The sequence below is a fragment of the Pleurodeles waltl genome, chromosome 8, assembly GCF_031143425.1.
Source record: "Pleurodeles waltl isolate 20211129_DDA chromosome 8, aPleWal1.hap1.20221129, whole genome shotgun sequence".
Classification (NCBI taxonomy): domain Eukaryota; kingdom Metazoa; phylum Chordata; class Amphibia; order Caudata; family Salamandridae; genus Pleurodeles; species Pleurodeles waltl.
This window is the reverse complement of record NC_090447.1, coordinates 314,160,729-314,181,276: the sequence shown is the minus strand read 5'-3', so window position 1 is coordinate 314,181,276 and position 20,548 is coordinate 314,160,729. Positions and strand designations below refer to the sequence as shown.

Below are 20,548 nucleotides of genomic sequence, written 5' to 3'. Positions count from 1 at the left end.
TGCCCCCAAAAGCTATTTTTTCTGTAAAGGACTATAGCTGATAGTATGAGAAAAACTAAAATGTGATTAAAATACTATTTTGCCAACATTAGATTGGGATAAGCTGCATAAATTATTCATCTACTGTTTTAAAAATCCAATTCAATACTGAAGTTAGATTTTTTTATTAATAATAAGGAAAGCTGACTTTTAACATGTAAGTGTTAGACTTTGTCTACCTAATGCCCAAGTAGGACAATTCGTATTAGCCTGCTAGTGTCACAACCTTGGAGCTCTGGTGTGTGGAGATTTATACCAATCCCTTCTTCTCTGCCTTAGGAGTCTGCCTACCCCACTGGTAAGGTATCAACAATGCTGAAGAGGACCAAGCGGTTGGGAGGATGGGGGGGGGGGTTAGGAGGGGGAAGCAGAGAGGTGCTCCTGCAGGTTAGTTGTCAGTATATTCGGATATCCAGACTGAATCACATACAGCACAAGGCCTCCGATCAGAAGTGAGAGCAGACTAGGTATCTATCCACCTGTAGGCGAGAGTACCACACAAGGGAAGGGATCACTCCAAAGGGGAATTATAACATGTACTCAGAGGATGCACATATGAGCTTACTCTGTACAAGCAGGAGATAAGCTGTAACTAGTTCTCATGTGTACAGAGAGTTCTGCTCAGGAACTCAAAATAGGATGGAATGCCACTAAAGCACCAGGAAAGAAGAAACCTATAGAGAGAGGATAACTGACTTACAAAGGTCACAATGCAGGATACAGGAATGTCACAGAAGGGGGAAATACATGGAGACTGAGAAAACAAAGAGGAAAAAAATAAAGGTAGGGGAGCGAGTGTCGAGAAAGCCTCAACAGTCTATGCCCCTTGCCCCTGTACTTGTAAGAACCTATATACTGTCTGCCACTAACAACCCGGAAATGTACCTGTCGGGAGCATCCTACCTATAGCTGGGGCTGCTTGTGTGACTCTGGGAGTTGTAATTATGGTGATGTTATTCCCTGTTCTCCATCGTCCGGGTTTCCATGTGCCCTGTCACCATGTCCTCCTATGCTCTAATCTATCTGGAGGCCTGATTGCAAGCAGCTGCTGCGTCACTGCTTTGCATTAATGAAGTGTGAAAACTGCTCCCAGAGCAGGAGCAATGGATTGTGACTTTTGGTAGGAAGATCAGGGTTTGATGTATGAAACCCATCTCAGCTCAGGAAAGGCAGTGGAGGATGATTCAGGAACTTCATTAACTTGAAAGGGACCAGGATGAGACCTGCCTTTTCATATTTGGGTACAAAGCAAGACCTGGAAAAGAGAGGCCTTTTGATCTCAGGACACATTGTAGCCTCCTGGCACCATGCTAGTCAGAGAACGAGATGGGCCCGACCAGTTTGTTCTGGCTGGGGAGGAGGACTGCTCATTTCCCTAGACCCCCCCCTGATTGGATAACAGCCCCATCCAGGGGAAGACGTGTTCTACCATGTTGAATTTCATTAAGAATAGTGCAGTGTGGGATAGTTTGCAGTAAGATAAAAAATATGCAGTGGAAGAGGGAGGTGTTGCATTTGGGAACATTGTGGCCATTGGTTAGGCAATGCCCAGAAATCAGCCTCACGCACCAGCCTGTGGTTTATGCAAAAGTGGCATCAAATCCCCACCTTTTTTGTACCTGTGGAGGAACAAACGTGGTTTGGACATGAGGTGTGTTACCTGTGTGGAGAGTTGACAAGCTGGACTTTCTCTCATTTGTAACTCTGAAGTATACAAACATGAGATGGATGGAATACTTGAATTAATCTCAGCCAAGGGTTGCATTCCAGTCCATTGTTATTTTGCACGCCACGCCATCTCAATTTGGACCCAGCAATATGCAAGTCAGTCATGACACTGCTCCAGTAGGAACACTCCAGCTCGAACTGTCTGGCCTGTTTCTCCCTGAACCAGAACACAAGCAACCAAATATTCGTCTCACTTCTTAAGGTTCATCAATCAGGTGCAGCTCGGTTCCAGTGACACAGTGTGCACCCGACCCATCTCTGGGTGTACCCGTCCCACGTAGTGTGTAACATTTAAGTTTACAAAGAAGTGATGGATGGAATGCCTCAGTTAGTTTCAGCCACTGGTAATTACTCTGGACCACATTCCAATCTATAGTTTTTTTGCACACCATGCCACCTCATTTTGGACCTAACCATATGCAAATTAGTCTTGATCCTGCTTCAGTAGGATCAGTTCAACACGAACTTCCAGGCCAGGTCCTTCCTGAACTGGAGCATAAGTGGTCTTTGGCAGTTTTTTTTTTTTGTTTCCTAAGGCTCATCATTTGCGTATAGCGTGGTTCCAGTGGCACAGTGGGGCATACCTGTCCCGCCCAGTACTTCGCACTGACGTTTACAAAAAGCGATGGTGTTGGAACGCCTCAAGACAAAATGGGGAAGTTTTCTTTGAAGATTTGTTCAAAGAAGCAGTTGGCTTTAATAAACGCTCATCAAATTTATACATTGAGCTAGTGCTTTGTGCCATGAAAAAGAAACTAACTACTTGGACGCTACTTAAAGTTATTATGGGAAGTTTGTGAACAGTAGGAGTTCAAAAGTATATGTCCTCTACATTATTCACCTTTCCAGACAGTCTATAGATATGCACATCTTATGATAATGTCAAAAATGTTCTTGACACTGAATGTATCAGCTATTACAGTTGGAACAGCAGTGATCATGAATTGGGTGCCCAATCATGTGGTTGCTTGCCATAGTTTATCACTGCGATATCAGATGTGACACTGCAGCCTCTGTCTCAAAATCAGGACACTTGGTGCACTGTTTCAAGATGCAAGTTTGGCCTTCCCAAATTACCTTGACACTCCAGGTTTGCCTAGTGGATCGTTCAAGGCCTAGATCAAAGGAGACTTTGGGAAGGCTGAGATTAAATCCTATTTAACCATTGCAGTAGTTCTAAATGACCACCCAGAGTTCTTGTTCGCTATAAGCAAGCAACACTTTAATACCACTTTAAGATAAACATACCACTTTAAGATAAAAATCTGACCAACAGCTCTAAAATCACAGAAGTCAGTAAAGCAACAGGATAGCAAATGAGAACTACATTTGCTTCATTGGGCCCACCCAAGTAATACACAATTTATGCTGTTTATGATAAGTAGATGATTGCAGAGACAGTGCTATCACTGTAATGTTCCTATCAAAACATTATAGCATAATATACTTTTTGACACCACTGCCTAATAATGATCAGTAGGTAAAATGTACTATATGCCAATTAAAATGAAGCAATATTTTGGATAACAAAATTATAGCATGGTGAGATCAAATGTCTTCATAGTTGCAATTAAAGGTTATTGGAACAGGAAAGCTGATTTGTTTCCCTGTATAGGGTTAGCTGGTATCTCGAAATTTAGGTAGCTCATGACCCAAATATGACCAGGAAAGCTTGTTTGTTTTTCTGCTTATGTTTAGATGGGAATGTAAAACTTGAATAGCACACAATCCAAAGTTCCTACTGGCATTTTGTCAATATCCAATTCCACTTTCTAGGAGACAGATGGTAGTGTAGTGTTAGCGGAGACAGTCACTGATCAGACCTATAGAGTGAAACTAAGATCTGACCCCCATGTTCAAAGGGAGCATGTTAAGACCAAGCAGAAACTCGTTAGATCTGGCAGATGCTCGAGTAAGTCAGGTGCTGATCTTCTCTCCAAGGAGGCTGATGAGTGGGCTTCAGTTGTGCCCTAGGGACACTGCTTATGGGACCGAAGCCGTGCTTCCTCACAGATATGTTTATCAGAAAGGTAGGCTAGCAGAGCTTCTGCAGGTGTTCCGTCTTGGTCCTAGATTAGAGGAAACTGCTAGCACATAGCTTTACATTCAAAAAGTTCTATAGTAGATTTCATGCAGGTTAGTGTCAATGGAGATCTTCATGTTGCTAGAGAGGTGCTCCTTCTATATGTTTGATCCATGGTAGTTGGCCAGCTACGATCAAGGCAGTTTGGGATTCAGTTATACTTTTCAAAAAGAATGCAGAATAGAGCAAGCATTGACCAATTCCCAGAATGCATTGTGTGTGCTTATACCTAATTGTCAGGAAATCTTTGTGTATTCTATTTAGACAAGCACCGCTGGAGACAAAGGAGTAAGAGTGAGGAAATTGTAACCATTCTTCAATCCTTTTGTGTTCCTAGATTCACAATAGTTATGACAAATGCAATCCAGATAGTGATGGCAAGTTTTCATATGTATCAAACATTTCATTCATAGAGAGTCTCTCTCATTTTTACAGAGTACACTAGGTTGGGCTGTGGCAGTCACTTCCAGATGCATTTATCTCACCCCGAAACCACTAATGCTGCCACTCATTCAACCTCTGTAGAAGTCTTGATGGAGACTTTCCCTCGAGCATTCAGTGCTGAAAACAGTTTAACAGCTTCCCTTTACAGAAAATAAGTGCTTTACTACTTAGAGGTTACTTGGTAGTAGGACTAATCAAACTGTCAAAAGGAAAACATGCAGAACCTCTAGAACAACAGAAAAAAACGCAAGGATGGTCCAGCTGCAATTTTGTACCCATGTTCAACAGATTGCAACTGGATCAGAAAGTTTGGTAAAAGGACATTTTTGAAGTACTTGTTTTGGAAATGCGTGTTATGGCTGGTGCGTTATGTCACGAAACCAGGAATATAGATATGAATGATATGGGGAAGGTATACTAAAACAGTGATATTCCATTTTAAAGTAGCTACCTTGAACTTCAGTGAAATGATTAATGGAACTAAGCATCAATGTTTATACTGATATCTGTTTCACAGAGCCCTATATTCATGTCAGATATACTATTTCTTATATTTCTCCTACATTGTGTTGGGGTATCACGGTATGTAATGGATGGAGGTGTTTTAGCTACTGCAGATCCCAATGACTAAATAATAGTGGTTTGTATTGTACTTAAGGACTGTTTCGCATGTTTAACACGTATGCATTAAAAATTGATGGTGCCTCCTTTTTTCTGGAGTGGATATGCAGGTATGGTGAGTATTTTGATAAGTTGAAATCTGGTAATAAATAAATGTGGATTCTAGTTAGAAGTTGTAGTGTGGCTGTACCGCTCCTCATTACCTCCTCAATCTTTCCACCAGGTCTCTTTTAGGACATAATGATTGACTGTTGTCTGGTTGAGCTCTGGAGGGTACAGCTTGGGTTGGGAAGGAAATGGCCCTTGATGCAAGTGTGCAAAATCTGTGGTCAACAATTATAAGACCTCTTTATTGGTCATTAAATTAACAGGTAACCATCTAGTGCTAAACTTTTCTTTTTTCTAATGAATCTCGTGATCTAAAACCGTGCTTTAGCTTGTAGGTTAGACTTAAGGGAGGGAATACTATGTTTTGTGTCAAAAATAAAGAAATAGCTGATAAAAATCAACCTGAATTGGCAAAATGTTAATGCCATCCTCTATTAACTTTTCTCATGGTGCAAAATAAACTATTTCGACACAGCTAATGAAGTGCAAGGGTGAGATTAGGATGCCAAAGAAGTGACTACTAGGCAGCCTGGCTGTGCTGAGAGCGGTGTTTGAGTAACAGAAGAACTACCAGGATTTACTCTAGTCCATGACAGTCAGCTTTCAAAATGATATGTGTCATTGCTCAAAGAGAGATAAGGTTAGAAGACATGTAGTGAAATTAGTTAATCAAGAGCAGCATAGCATGAGAGCAATTTGATTAAAACAGAATGTAGTCTGTTAACATTTTGTCAAACTGATTCAACCAAGTTAGAGAGGTTTCTTGAGAACTGTACACAAAGAAAAGTCTATTTGCTGTTATAGACCAAATGGAGAATGTATTAGATAAAGTCAATTCGTCCTTTATTGTCTATAAATAAAAATATCCTTTATAAGTATTAATGGAGGAAAGAAAACACCCATAAGTGTGAAGCAAATTTGTAATGGGAATGTCCTTCAAGTTATAACTGAAGTAAACCGAACCACCTAGGTACTCCATACTAAAGTATATAGAAATGTTAATGCTCGTCTCCGAGGTTGTTGTCTTTCCATAAACCCTTGCGTATGCTCTCATTATTCTAATGAGACTACTGGGTTTCGAGTGGCAAAATCGCCCTCGGTGTGGGAGGCTGAGTCCGGCCACTGCAGGTAATACCTGTCACTCCAATTTGGATTTTGCTCCCCGGCTATCTAGCAGTGCCTCATCTCTACCCAAAGGCAGGGATGATTGGGCAGCCGAGCGCATGACATAAATGGTTTCTCAGATAAGCCGTGGTCACTCAGGTCACATCCGTTTCTCTCGGTTACATCAGTCTCATATACATAATGACAAACAGAGTCACTATATGTTTCAGTAAGTATTTAATGAAGCGACTGCATCTTATTTAGCAAAGCATGAGCTGCAATAACCAGAATGACACAACATAACAGTATTAGAATTGTGACGAAGAGAGTAAAGCATAAAAATAACGCTACCATATTGCCACTATAGTCAATAGACTAATTCCTACCTAGACTATGATAGAGCACAGCGTGTTAAGCTCTAGATCTGCCCTTCAGGTTCCCCTGGGAAGACATCATCCCCCATACCTGAGCAAAGGCCTGAATTCTGCATTAGCATCTTTAGCGAAGCAATCAGCATACAGTCGTGGTTCTCTGGCTAGAATCTCCCTCTAACGTGTAAAGGACAGGGAAGTGTTTTTATAATAAAACGGCTGATGTTCTGATAAAATGTCCCTATGTAAAGATGTGTGTTTTCTATGAATGTCGGAGACAAACTTATACCACGTTCACCGGCAACCTATCTTTCTTTAGCCTGGGAAGAAGCACAGAGTGAGCAAGAATGTCTTGTTTGAGAACAGCGTGCTGGCCTAGGCAAAAACAGTCAGATAGAAGAAAATAAAACAAGACCGTGAAAGTCACTACTGTAAAAATAATAAAGCAGAGCTGAATAAAACATATCTAGGTGAAAATGCACAGCGGCAGGCCTAGTATGCTAAAATAACGTGCATGAAGCTTATAACTAAAATGGCTACATAACAGTAGCTTTAAGGACACAAGATTGGTAACTCTGTTGGACAGCCATAGATCAATTCAAATGTGATAAGTTTTGTTACAATGACAAAAAAGCTTTAGAGAGGAGCAAGGAGGCTATACAATCCCATCTTTAGCTACAGCAAAGGCATTTGTTTCTTTTAAGGGGATCATTTATTTTGTAAGTATTACAAATCATGAATCTGAATTGTGGGCAAGATTTGACTAAGTTAGCATACTATCTACATTTGTCCTACTTATTCTAAAAATAGACCAGGTAATGGAGAGTTAGAAGGTGCAGAGGAGCACAAGTCAAGGATCCCCCTTATCACCAAATGTGTATGCTTTAGCTGTGGAGTCTTTTTCTCTTCAGATTAACTGAATTTCTTAACCGTGGCAACCAGCTGCATTCCATTACCTGGGCATCCATATATACCGCACCCCGCCGACCTTCTGGATGGTAACCTACTCTGAGCGCTAACCTCTTTGCGCAGATGGCATTTTGGCAGACCCTGCCTCCTTCAGTAACGGGCTGCATAGTCGTCATCAAAATTGTCATGCTATACTATTTCGCCAACCTACCCCTATATATTACTAAGCCTTTCTTCCGCTCCCTTTAGCAAATAAGTGGTGACCTCATATGACATCCCACTCGTCGCAGGGTGGCCCTTGCTAAACTCTACCCCGTCAAATCAGTTGGCAACTGGGGAACACAGCAACAGCCTCTTCCCCATTGGACCTACTCTGCATACCACACTTTCTCCATCCGCATACTAGGATGCCACTATCCCAGTCACCCAAGGTGCGAGTGACATATTGCTGCTTCAAAAGGAGTCTTTTTCTTACCAGGGTGCAGTGCTTAATTTGTGCTTGTTGTTTTCGGTGCTGAGCACCAGCACTTATTTCTGAGGACCGGCGCTTAGTTTTTTGTCTCAAACATTTACTGTGAGCAAAAGACACGTGGGAAAGACGGAGGAAGAGAAAAAAGAAGAAGCATCAGAAAGGGGAAAAGCAGGAAGCTGCAAGAGAGAGCTGAAGGGGCGGGAGTGGCTGTTAATGGATTGAAGAGGCCCGAGGTGGCTTCAGGATTACTCTGCCTCAGTATTATGTGCTCGCACTTTTAATTGCAGCAGCCGCGTATTTAAGAGGAGAGCTTTTAGCAAGGGCACCTTTTTATTTACAAATTAAGCACGGCCAGTGTGGTAACACCATATGTCCCAGCCTTGACCCCTATTGGCATGCCACGAGCGACGTGATAACCTCACTGCAGGAACTGGGTCACTAGCATGAATTGGGGATACATAGACTGAGTGGCCTATACCGAGACTTTATACTGTTTTCTTTATGGGGGAACTTATGACTAACGCTGGTCTCCCTCAAGGGCATTTCTGGCTGTACGCCTCCATTATTCGGTCACTGAGGGCTCACTGGGACATCACACAGCAGGAACCAGATATGGACCTAACAATCCAATACTTACGTGTTATGGGGGAGGGCTGTAACTTGACGCAATGGATTGCCGGTTCCTTGCTCTTGCATACCTCAACATCTCTTGCCACACTGCGACAACACCGGGACGCTAAGCTACCCTGTCCTTACACTGACAAGGACTGGCAGCACATTCTGACATACCCTGCAGTGGTGTCGCTCAACGCTAGTTTTAGGCTCATGCAATCCTGTGTACTGCACAGGGCTTAAGTCACACCCCTACAAAATCAGCCCCTCTTTCACCGCACCAATGCTGCCTGCCCCTATTGCCACGCACTAGATCCTGACTTGCTACACGTGGTTTGCATATGCCCATCACTCTCCCATTACTGGCAAGGAGTTCCAACCCACCTGACACGCTGTACAAGCCATGCTGCACTACATTCCTAGGAGGTGTGCCTGCTGGGCCTGATATGTCGACCTAAGAACAACAAAGCAACAACAGTGTGCATAGATGTAGCTCTCCTCCTGGCCAAACATCAGATCACACGCAAGTGGAAATCACTCAGCACTCCCACACTTACTAACTCTGCCCTCTCCATGGATACTTTGGCGCAGGCTGAGAGTAGGGCATTGCACTGCAAGGACACTAAGGGCCTGTGCAAATACCCCATTGTGGCTAGCTAGGATGGCCTCCTGGCAGAGCTACACGATAACATGAACAAAGCGGCCCACCCCCCCTTAAAGGCAGCCTGGGGATGCTACCTAATGCCTTAGTGCGAGACGTGGCAACCAGACCATAGTAGGGGTAATATAGTTAATTCCCTCAATTCCGCACACACTAACATAAAGCAATGGATGTTGCAAAGTTAACTTTGACCCAGAGGGACAGGTGCAGGCTAGTTATAACAACTATTGTTGCAAAAATGTTAATTTCGGCAGTGATTACGTACATTGCCTTCTTACAAGCAACTCAGACTCACTCTTGTATGTACTGCGCTGAGATACACTAGTCTTAATTGATACGTTTCTGGTTTGCAAACTGAGGTGTTGATATGTATTTAAAAAGATGCACAATAAAGTGAGTTTGAAAAATGAAAGATTTAGCCGTGGACTCTCTCAAGTGTATTGTTCTGTGGCAGGATAATCAATCATATTATTAGCTAACATGTTTTTAACCTCTACAATTCTCCCTTGCTATATATATCTAGGTACAACCAGAGAGCATGTGCAGTAAGTCCATGTTGTTCAGGCCATATTTTGAAAAGTACTTTCCTCCTTGCCAACTGTGTGAAGTCCAGATGAAACCGTACGTACAAAGTACTGACTGTTCTTCACATTGGCTGTGATTAGTAGGTGGGGCTGCTATACCAAATATGTGGTCGTGTCCCTTGAGCATCCAGTGTGTCTGAGCATGTTAACCAGTCTTTTATTCAGCTGTATTCTATAAAATGATTTTAAAATGATACTAAAATATCTGAGCCCATAGGATGTTAACCATGATCGCTTATGATTTTGGGTTCCCTTCCGCTCACTTTTTTGTAAAATAGATGTCTGCAAGCTCTGTACCTATACATATTACAAAGCTTTCCCCTTCCTGCCTTCAAAATAACCTTTTACGCAACTATTCTTGGTCAGTTATGGCCCCAAACCCTGTAAACCTGCCCGTTTAGTGTAGGGTTGAAAAATTGCTCCCAGAGAGGAAAAGTATATGAAAAGTAATTTAGATAGAAGTGATAGCACAGCTGCACCATACCTTATAGTACGTTCAAATGGTTCAGGTGGATTGATATGAATTTGTGAAGTTTTGCTGCCATCCTGAACTGGGTTTTTTGTTGCTGGCTGTAGGAGCAAAGGAAGACTAGACAGGGAAGGAGGGATGAGAGTCCCAACAGAAAATAAGAAAAATAATCCAGAAAGGCTGAGAAAAGCCATATTTGAAAACTTGCCTAGAAGGGAAGGTAATTTTCAAATGAAGGCAATGATGAAGGAAGTTATTTTCCATGCCCTGGCACTGAAAACCAAAACACATGTGCCCTAGATGTGATTGACATATGTGGGGACCATGAGTGAAAGTATATGGAAAAATATATTCGAGTGGCTTCTTGTTGAAGCAGTGTCTTGGAAACAGCTGTTTTAGAGGCTTCCCTTTGTGCACAACAAACCTTTGAAAGGTCTTATCAAACAGACTATGCTCATCTTGTCTAATTTTAATTCACAGGCATGTCATTGTTTGTATTTGCGGTGTGTTTAAGTATTCATTAATCTTGTAGCAAAGGTTACAGCCAGATGAAGACATTACATTAAAACAGGCAGGTTCATTCTGTTTGTGTTGCTGGGATACCGTAGGATATCCAGATAAACACTAAATAAGATGACGTTGGCTATCATAAGGATGTTGTAGCAAGTCCGATGATGAAGCATGGTACGACTAGTGGATGAAGGCAGTGTTAAGAGGCTAGCCTTGTTTCACCTTTACACAGTACTCTTGTATTTTTAGAAGCATCTGCCTTTCCTCCTTATCCTATTTAGTGAGTGCCTGGCTTGATTACATATGGAGGACAGATAAGGAGTAGTACCTCGCTCCCCTCCTTTGTGTTTTTTGTTACCGTAGGATATCGTCAATGTATGTTTTGATATTCAAGAAACTGTGCTCATGTATGAAAGATGTCCCTTCCATTTCTTTTCATTTGGGCAGTTTTTTATTGTAACATTTAAAAACGATCCCAGGAAATGCTTTTGCCCATTGTCCCTGGGGGCATCAAATTGTCCTTAATCAGAACCACTAACTATTACTGAAGCTGTCAGGCGTACTTAGAGTGCCCAGACCACCTTGTTAATTTTCCCTGAAGAAGAAATTTGACCACATCACCCCACACGGATGGAACTTCACTTGCTGGCCTCCACCACCTTGAAAGCCAGCTGCATCATCTATAAAGCCATCATGACTGGCACCAATCCCCATCTCACTGACTAGCTCAACATCTACAGCAGGTCTCATGTCTTCAGCCATGACACTATATGACTGGATACAAAGAAGTATAAATCTAGGCACCAGGCCTTCTCCAGCCGCAGTCAGGACCTGGAATGTTATTCCCATATCCCGCAGGAACCTCTCTACACCTCTTCATTTAAAAAAAGAGCTGAAAACGCACCTCTCTAAAGAACACTAGATCATGAAGTAGTAAAAAGTCCACCACACTTTCCAGAAACAAGCACTCAACACCTCCATGAGATTCACCCTCTGGTTATATTTATGCCTTCAACACTGTACAACACTTTGCTGCCTTTTGGCTAAATTTGCACTAAACATACACTTCATATGTACATACGTCTTCACTACGTGGTCCAGAGAAAATCCCCCAGGCCCGCAAAATAGTTAGGGGGAGATTCTTACTTGTTGCAACATTTGTAGCTGAAGGTTGTGTATGTGTATATGTATGTGTATGTGTGAGTAAAGATATGATATGATTGACTTATATTGTCATTCTCAAGCTTTAAAGTTACTGAGACTGATTCGTTAATGCTGGACAAATGAGCACTGGGATTAGTCAGAACCATGTTAAATATTTCCAGTAGTGAAATCCCAAGTATAAAATATATACATTTTTGAAATACCACAAACCCTAATACTTTCTCCTTAACAATTTGTTTAATAGTTTTACCTATAAAAACTACATTCTAGAGACCCCTACAATGGGAAGGCCTTTCAAAGTCAGTAATCAGTACATCTCTTCCTTGATAAAATAGTTTCTCTGCATAAATATGAAAGGAAACAAAGAGTTGCAACATCACTTATTGATCCATAACTAGGAATTCAGGCCACTCATGAACCTTTGCTATTTAGGTTCTGGTTTATTCCATTTTCAGTTGCTTGTTCATACAGTCCCATTCTTTTACCAAGCTATGTAACACCCATGGGCGTCCACGGAGAGTGGGGTGGGGAGAACAGGTACAGCCTGGTGTGCAGGGTCCCAGTGCAGATATACACTACGGCCGCCATAGTGTTACGCTGCCTGCACTTGTATGGCTGCGGCCCCTGCCAAAACCCCTCCCCCCACTCCCCCCCCCCCCCCAAAAAAAATAATAATAATTCTGCGGACACCCATGCTAGCATTTAGCCGTGTTGGACTCCTGATCACCCTAAATCTATTAATAAAAAACATATTTTTTAGCCACAGTGAATTTCCCCAGCTGGGAATCATTCACAAAAGATCTCGTTAAGCTCCATCATGGCTGTCCAGAGTTGGGAGACTGGCACGTCACCAACAGAAATGAAAGAGTAATCAGAAATATGTTTCCTTCCATGTATAATGCAAATTCAAAATAGCATGCAGCTCCATATAAGTCATGGTGTAAAACAGTGGCTCTCAACCTGCGGTCTGGGGATCTGTCGGGGTCCGCAAAGCCTCCTCAGGGGGTCTACGACTGCATTGAAAATTAAATATTCACAGATTAAGTCCACACCTTTCAGTAAGGACTCAGTTAGGGGGGTCCCCAGATTCCAATAAAGATTCAGTGGTGGTCCTCGGGCTCCAGTAATGATAAAATGGGGTCCACAGAAGTCAGAAGGTTGGGAACCACTGGTCTAAAATATGTCCAATATTGTTTTATGAATTTTGTTCAGATTAGTTTTAAATTATATGGGATCAGAAATGAGTTATAAATGTTGCCTAATATGTTGAGACGCCAGCAATGAGATAATGTTAGAATTAGCTTTTTGGCCTGATTATAAATCAGGCAGATCAGGACTACCTTATGAAATTTTGCTCTCTTAGATTCTGAGTGGGGCAGTGTTTCGGGTTTTCCTGGGTGTTAAAACCCCAGAGCCAACTCTACCAGATGGTAACTCTGCCCAAACAAAGTTCACAAGGCTTTGGCTGCAGCAGCTACAGCCGAGTCTCTTTCACCATTTTTTCGGGCAGCGGGGCAGCCACCACTACCAGAACTTAGCTTTTACTTCCCTCATCTACTCTTACACCCCCGGCCTCCAACCTCCACCAACCCCGCAGCAGCATGCATTTACCACCTGCTTAGAGCAGGCTCATTCTGCTAAAGGCCAATAGAGTCTGTAGTTTGCCTGGGTTATTTAGGAAATCAGTATATCTCTCAGTATTTTTGGAAACAGTAGTTTTTGACTTCTGTTTGGTTATAATATTTACTTCTCTTTAACAAAAACGGTTTTACTGGATTAAATATCTCCATCAGTATTTAAAACCTCCAGAATAGAGGTTTCAAATCATATGCAGTAACTAATAATTTTTATTAATGTATTGAAAGAAGTTGAGAGAGCGTAGCTTATATAATCTATGTTAACATGAAATGTTTATGAACTAATGTGTGATAATGCCGCTTAGAAAAATGTGCTGATGTATTTTGTCATAGTATGCGTTTGAAATGTGCCCACGGGGAGTGGCCGTCAATGTACACGGGGACTAATGAAACTGACTAATAATGTTGAAATTGATTTGTTATGATATGGTTTTATACTAATATTAAAAGAATATGTACTAGATTTTGCTAATAAATCTTTTAGGCCTTAGTTAGCATGAGTCGAGGCCCAGTTTGCCTGACTCTCATATTAAATGTATTTTTCTAACGTGCAATGTGCTGACTTGCTAAAGGACATGAACTCTTGTTTTTCCAAAAGCTAGAAGCTGAATGTAACTGTAGTAGATCCGTTCTCATGAAATTCTCTCTGCCTGTAGTAACATTTTTAGCTAAATGCAACAGTGTAGATTAACGCTATGCACAAGGTCGCCTAAACCGGTACAGACAATGGAGCCACTGACCAAAGATGTGCAAAGGACCACAAGACGATTAAATCATACCGGACATTCCACCTGCTAAAGACATCAATCATAAGCACCTATAAAATACGTGAGAACTGTTATGGGGTAACAAATTTGATGAAGTAATGTGATTTTAATTGGCTAAAGATAGTGGGGTGCAACCCCTTGTCCAATTCGATTTTAGGGGAATGTACAACGAAAAAGGGATAAAAACCTATGACACGGGGAGTTACTTAGATTGGTTAGGGAAATGCTGAGGATATGATCCAGAAACTTTGTCACTCTGTTTGGTGACTTGCTGATTTTACTTAGAATAATCCTTGTCCTTAGATTGCCCTTTACACTTTACCTCCTTATGAGGGAGGTGCCCCTTTGTCCTTCCTGCCTGAGCTGAGTTCCTTGCTGATGGCGAATCATCTGATGTCCTGAGGACGAAGACAGAACCTGAGTGCTGACCAAACATGTAGGGTAACTATATGACAATGAAATTGTGATTGTCTGTTTGCTTTCCTTTCTAGGTACCAGCTGCTTCTTTTTGACAGAGACCATAGATAGATGTTTTCCAAATTGGTGTTACTAAATTGTTTTGCATGAAGCCCAACATGCAGACGCTAATTCGAGGTTTGTTGAGGGGGTTTACTGAATTGACGCAGACAGACAAATGACTGAATCTATGCTTTGTTGATCAATGTGCTGATACACTCTGCTGTGGATAATCTATGCTGACGGCGTGTTATATCCTAATGTTTGTGATTCTTGCTTTGATTAAATCTTACCAAAGTTGTCATATTGTGACTATGCTATTGTGCTTCTTGGTTTTGAGATTAATAAACTCGCTAGTAGTATTGTAGCCAATAGGGAATAAAATTACTAAAATTCATACTAAACTGGTGTGGTTATTCATGACTGCAAGGGCATGGTGTTTTCAGAGTTTTATTAATGTCTTTGACTAAAGTGAAATGCATTGTTATAATAAATATTGATGACATTATTGAGGTATTGATTGACATGTTGATTAGCTATCTCGTCCTAAGGTGTCTCTCAACAGGGTCAAAAGATTCATTGGCCTAAAACGAGTCCCAATGTGTAATAATTTATCATAAAGGGACGCGTTAACAAAGTGTACACTGTAAATTTGGCAATAAGCCTCAATTTTAGACTTGGGTAGTCCCTGACATCTCTCATTTAAGCATAAATCTTATTGCTTCCAATGAAGTCCATATATCACTCTAAGAGAACAATTTTCTTTTGAGACTGACTTTGGGCAATGCTTGTAGCGTGGCTTGTTTCCTAACCGTAAATAATTAGAACAAACATCAAACAATGTCATGATTTTGCTGAGCATTTGCTTCATAATTTAGAGCTCACAATACAGTACGCCCAGTGTGCTGTTATACATGTGTAGTGTTTCCACTTTAATAATTCAGTGACCAATATTCCTGCAAAGAACATTTGATTGTGGACTTAACATTCTTTGAATGACATTTGTAGGCGATCTGCTGCAGCCCGCATTCAAGAACTATTCAGAAGAAGGAAAGAACGAAAAGAGATGGAAGAAATGGATACGAAGAGCATCAGATGGCCTTCTGCTAAGATGATCTACCGGGGACATAGAAATTCACGCACAATGGTACAGAATGCTCCTTTTTCTAATAACGTTCATTAAATGTGCATATTTCTAGGAAACAGCTTTAATTTTGCTGATTCATTCATTTCAGCTCTTTCTTTTCAAGATCAGTGAAAGTAATTTAATTAAAACGAGTAATAGTAAAATATTTTGTTACAACACTTGAGTACCCTAAGGGGCTTAACCATATCTATTATTGGTTTTGCTGTTAGATTGACAGGGTTTAGCCAGGCATGATATACTTCTGTTTTACTTTTGAGATTATTGTTGTATCATAATTGGTGCTGAGGCATGTGTTTGTTTTGGCAAATCTGTTGATTATCTCTTCCTCTTTTAAAAAGGTAAACCTTTACCAACAAGCCTTGGGCAGTAATAACATTTGTCTCTTATTGACGTTTTGGCAAAATCTTACACAAGTATTTGCTGCTTGGATTGTGTCAATGGTCTGTGGCCTGGGATGGTGCTGGATATTTTTTTCAAGTCCTACTTTTACAATTATTTTTACAGAGTGGAGAACATTGACTTGTACATAGTCTTACTTACTCATGGCAGTGGTTATGACCCGTATCACTACTAACCAGAGTATTTAAATCAATTTTGAAATATGCTTGGTCTCCAAATCCTCCAACTTAATTTAAGGTATTCTTTATTTATTGAAAGGCAACAATAAAGGCAGGTTAATTCAATTTCCATTGTGGTTTATGAAGCACGATGATGCATTCAGCTTGAAAATTAAACCACAACATTTGTCTTAGTGATTTAATAGCTCTTAGATAAACAACTATTTGTAGTTGTACCGTTTGTCCTCAGAATTTGCCTCTCTACCAAAAGTCTATCAGTTAAGCAGTACAGTTTATTTGAGGCCAGCAGCTTGTTTGTTTTTCATCACTCTAAGGCAAATATAAGGGCCATAGAGTTGCATAGAAATATCTCCTGTTACTTCAGAGGAGCAAGCAAACGGTATGATGGGGCATATGAAAAGTTTGCTATTACCCTTTATCTGGTTTATTTGCGATAAACTGAACAGAATCAATATACCACTTTCCTTAGCTGCTCGTTGATGAAGCTGTTTTCTTTGTACATTGTTATTGTTCTTGTTCTCAACTACCACGTTTTGGGAAAGTGGGGCAAATGCAGAAACTGAATTAACTAGTCACTGAGTTGTATGTTTATCTCTAATACTGCTAATAGAGCTCACGGTTAACTACTATGAGGGCCTCCTCAGGGCTGGTTGTAAAATATGGTGACTCCATGTCATTTCAGAGACCTCATCTACTGGAGGCACACAATAGTCTTATTCTATCAGCTGTCTCCCGGATTTCATTGGCCAGTGTTTCCTGTCTTCATTTGATGAGGGTATCCATTGAGGAATTGACTTTTGTGTTTCAGCATCCAGTGTGACTGCAGCCCAATTTTCCATTGCCATGGTAGGTCTCCTGAAAAGGGAAATAATGCACTTATTGATGCCATATGGTAATGCTTGGTTCCCCCTTCACAGATTCAGCAAGCTCAAATTCAGGTAGTCACCGAAAGATGGAGGTTTCCATTGGTTAATCCTCTGAGAAAGATGAGAATATTATTTCAAACATTCTAATGATTTTATGCAGAATCTCTAGCACACGTTAATGAACTTTGGTTCCATCAGGTTGCAGGTACCTGAGATGCTGTAGTCCTGAAAATGTTCGATTCCAGTCTTTATCACTAATGTCATGCCTTAACCTAGGATCACCTTGTAGCCCCTCAATCCCTGGTTGCCTCCTCCCTGTTTCACTTATCATTAGTAAATACACCTATTTTTTGGATTATTTCCCTTTTTAGGATTGGTATTTGAGAACTGTAGTACAAACCCTCACCCCATTCCCCAATATTGCCCAGCGGGCTATGCTAATTCATATAAAAATAATAAGAAGAGAGAGTTGTTTTGAATATATGACTTTGAATTCTTGCCTTGCAAACATCAGGGTTATTTATTTAGTTTCTTAATACAGCATGTCAAGACCCTGGACGAAGGCTGTCACTGCGCTTTACAGAGGCAAGTCATAGAATAAGAATGAGACACCTAAAAGAACTTGTCATAAAAAATAAATGTATGTCTTCAAATATATGGTTTTATCTTTAGAGTAGGGTTTGAGAAGAACAAATACCATAGTTAGGCACAGATTACAAATAGTCTTTCTTCACATTCCACAGCTGCCTTATAGAGAGCCATCCTCCAATCCATCTCCTCACTCTTTCTCAAGAGCTTCAATGTCCTTGTGGGATGGGCTGGCACAAGTTCTGGGTGTAGTTTTAGGCTACTTGACGCTGTCTGTTTCTTGGACCATGAGACATTACTTGTAAATCTGTCTAGACCACTCTAAGCAATCAAATGGTGCCCCTCACTGACATCACTTTCCAGAGCCCACTTTGAAATGGAGTCAGAAAGAAATTTTCTTCCTGGGTTTCTGGCTTTAAACAGTACAGAATCCCTTACTTAAATATTTAGTGAAGTGGACCTTCTTGTTTGCCTGGCCCCATCGGCATGTTGATCTCTCTCCTGAGCATGAGTCACATCCAAGGGTTTTTACCCATTGTGGGCAACTGATGCACAGAACATTTAAGGAATCAGTCCTAAGTGGGAAATAGATTGTGACACTGAATATGCTATGGTGGAATCATAGCCTAAACAGTTCAATGGAAATTGCGACGTGAGCGTGGTGAGAATTCAACAGTCTTGAGTCAGAGACCTCATCCTACATTTCCCCATTCTTCACTGGTAACTATAACTGCTTGAACGTAGGTCAACTAAAGCAACAGGAAGCTCTTAATGTGTGAGCTGTACCTTTGACCAAGCTGATAAAGTGAAACTCACACACATTCTGAATGCCGGAGAAAAGAGAGAAAATCATGAGTGTCCTACAACCATAAAGAATTAACCTACACTTTGCATACAGAAGAATGCCGCGATGGGTGGTAATTAAGTCCACACCAGTCCCTGTGGTTCTTGGATACATAGGCCTTGCATTGTGTGAATCATGTGTGCATGAAGTTTGCAAGACTAACAAGACTGATGTTTTCAGTTCTTTTATGGTCTGTTTTGCCAACACTTGCACATTTGTCTCAAACCCACTCGTCTTCTAGTTTATTTCCTAACCATGTTGAAACATTGTTCATTTACTCAGACATCAGTTTTAGATGCAAGGCTTGTGACTTGTGCGCAGCGTATGAGGATGTTAAATAACTGAGTTATCTTGATCCATACATAATGGTTATTTTGATTAACATTTTTTTGTTGCTGCAAAAAGGGCCACGTGACTTGGGTATTTCACCAAACCTTTCACATCGAATCCTGCATACAATGCACTGGGAGATTACAGTTTGGGAAGAATTCCATTCTATTATTTTGGCTTTGATTTATCAAAGGTTCTTTCTTTTTTTGTCAGCACAATTTCTGACCGAACATATTTTCTATAGATTGATAATAATTTGTAGTTGAGTACTCAGTTGAAAACATACATGTAATTTTTTGAGTTGAAAATTGTAGATGTTGGGAATAGGAAAAAGGTTCCAACCCAATTCATGTGTGTAATTACAAAATGAACAAACACACATTTTGATGAAGGGTTGCCAAACTGGACTTCAGAAAAGACAGTAAACAATAAGAAGAGAGAATTGATTTGTCCATAAGATGAAGAGTATAGGAAATCTGTTTTTTCTGTAGAAGCATCCTGAATTGTTCACCTTATGCTGCACCTAATATTTTTGCAAAGCTTTAGAACTCTGTGCCCTTACCCCTCCTAACCAGTGGTAAAGTGCCTGCATTCCCCCATGATCAAATTGGCATACTCATAATTAGTATATTTAACCTACCGATAAATCTTTAGTATATGGTACAAATGTACCCAGGGCTTGGAGGTTAAATGCCACTAGTAGACTGCAGCACCTATTGTGCCATTTACTATAGTAGCAATGCAGACATGGCTTCTGGCCTACCATTGTAGCCTGACTGTAACAATGCAAAACATGCACTGCAACCCAGAAAAATAAACTCTTTTGACAGGGAAAAACATTAATGTTAAATTTTAATAAGGCACCATCTATGTATGACTTGCAACCTGCAAGGCAAGATGCACAGTATTTAAAAGTAGGACATGTAGAAATTTAGTGTTAACATGCCCTTCCAGTGACTAGCACCGAAAAGCTATTTTCACTTTAGGAAGGCTGTCTGGCCCATAGAGAAGCACTGGCAAGCAATAATACAAGCTAATACCGAATCTCGGGAAAGGGACCAGTTAGAAAATTAACTAAACAACTAACTTGATAGTTATTAATATTTAATTCAGTAGTGAAGTCAAGAGTTCTATTAAATATTAAGGAAAATTAACTTTTAGAAATGTACCTTTTCCCTGTCTGAAGCTCATGGAGGCATATTTGCATTAGGTCTCTAGCTTCTCATAGCCTGTAGTTGGCCTGAATAAGGTGTGAATGAGATGTGAGATCCTTCCCAGGACCTATAAAGTATGTTACTGTGATTGACAGGTTGACTTGAATTGGCAAAGATGACTCCTTTTAACGCAGCAGAAGGGTGGGGTGTGTGGGCATTCTTTTGGACACTACAGTAGTTTAGTGTGGTGGAAGACTTTTACCATCTTGAAAATGCCCAAAGTGAGTAGGAGTGGCCTTGGG

General features: G+C 40.8%; 1 protein-coding gene across 6 annotated transcripts in view; it reads left to right on the top strand.

Annotated features, from left to right (window-relative positions):
• Positions 1-20,548, top strand: part of DCAF6 (DDB1 and CUL4 associated factor 6) — a 622,202-nt gene that overhangs the window by 510,378 nt on the left and 91,276 nt on the right. For all 6 annotated transcript variants that reach the window (XM_069204156.1, XM_069204153.1, XM_069204157.1 and 3 more), the window contains one exon: positions 15,748-15,886. In XM_069204156.1, coding sequence (XP_069060257.1) covers positions 15,748-15,886 — 139 coding nt within the window. The remainder of the gene's footprint in view (positions 1-15,747; positions 15,887-20,548) is intronic.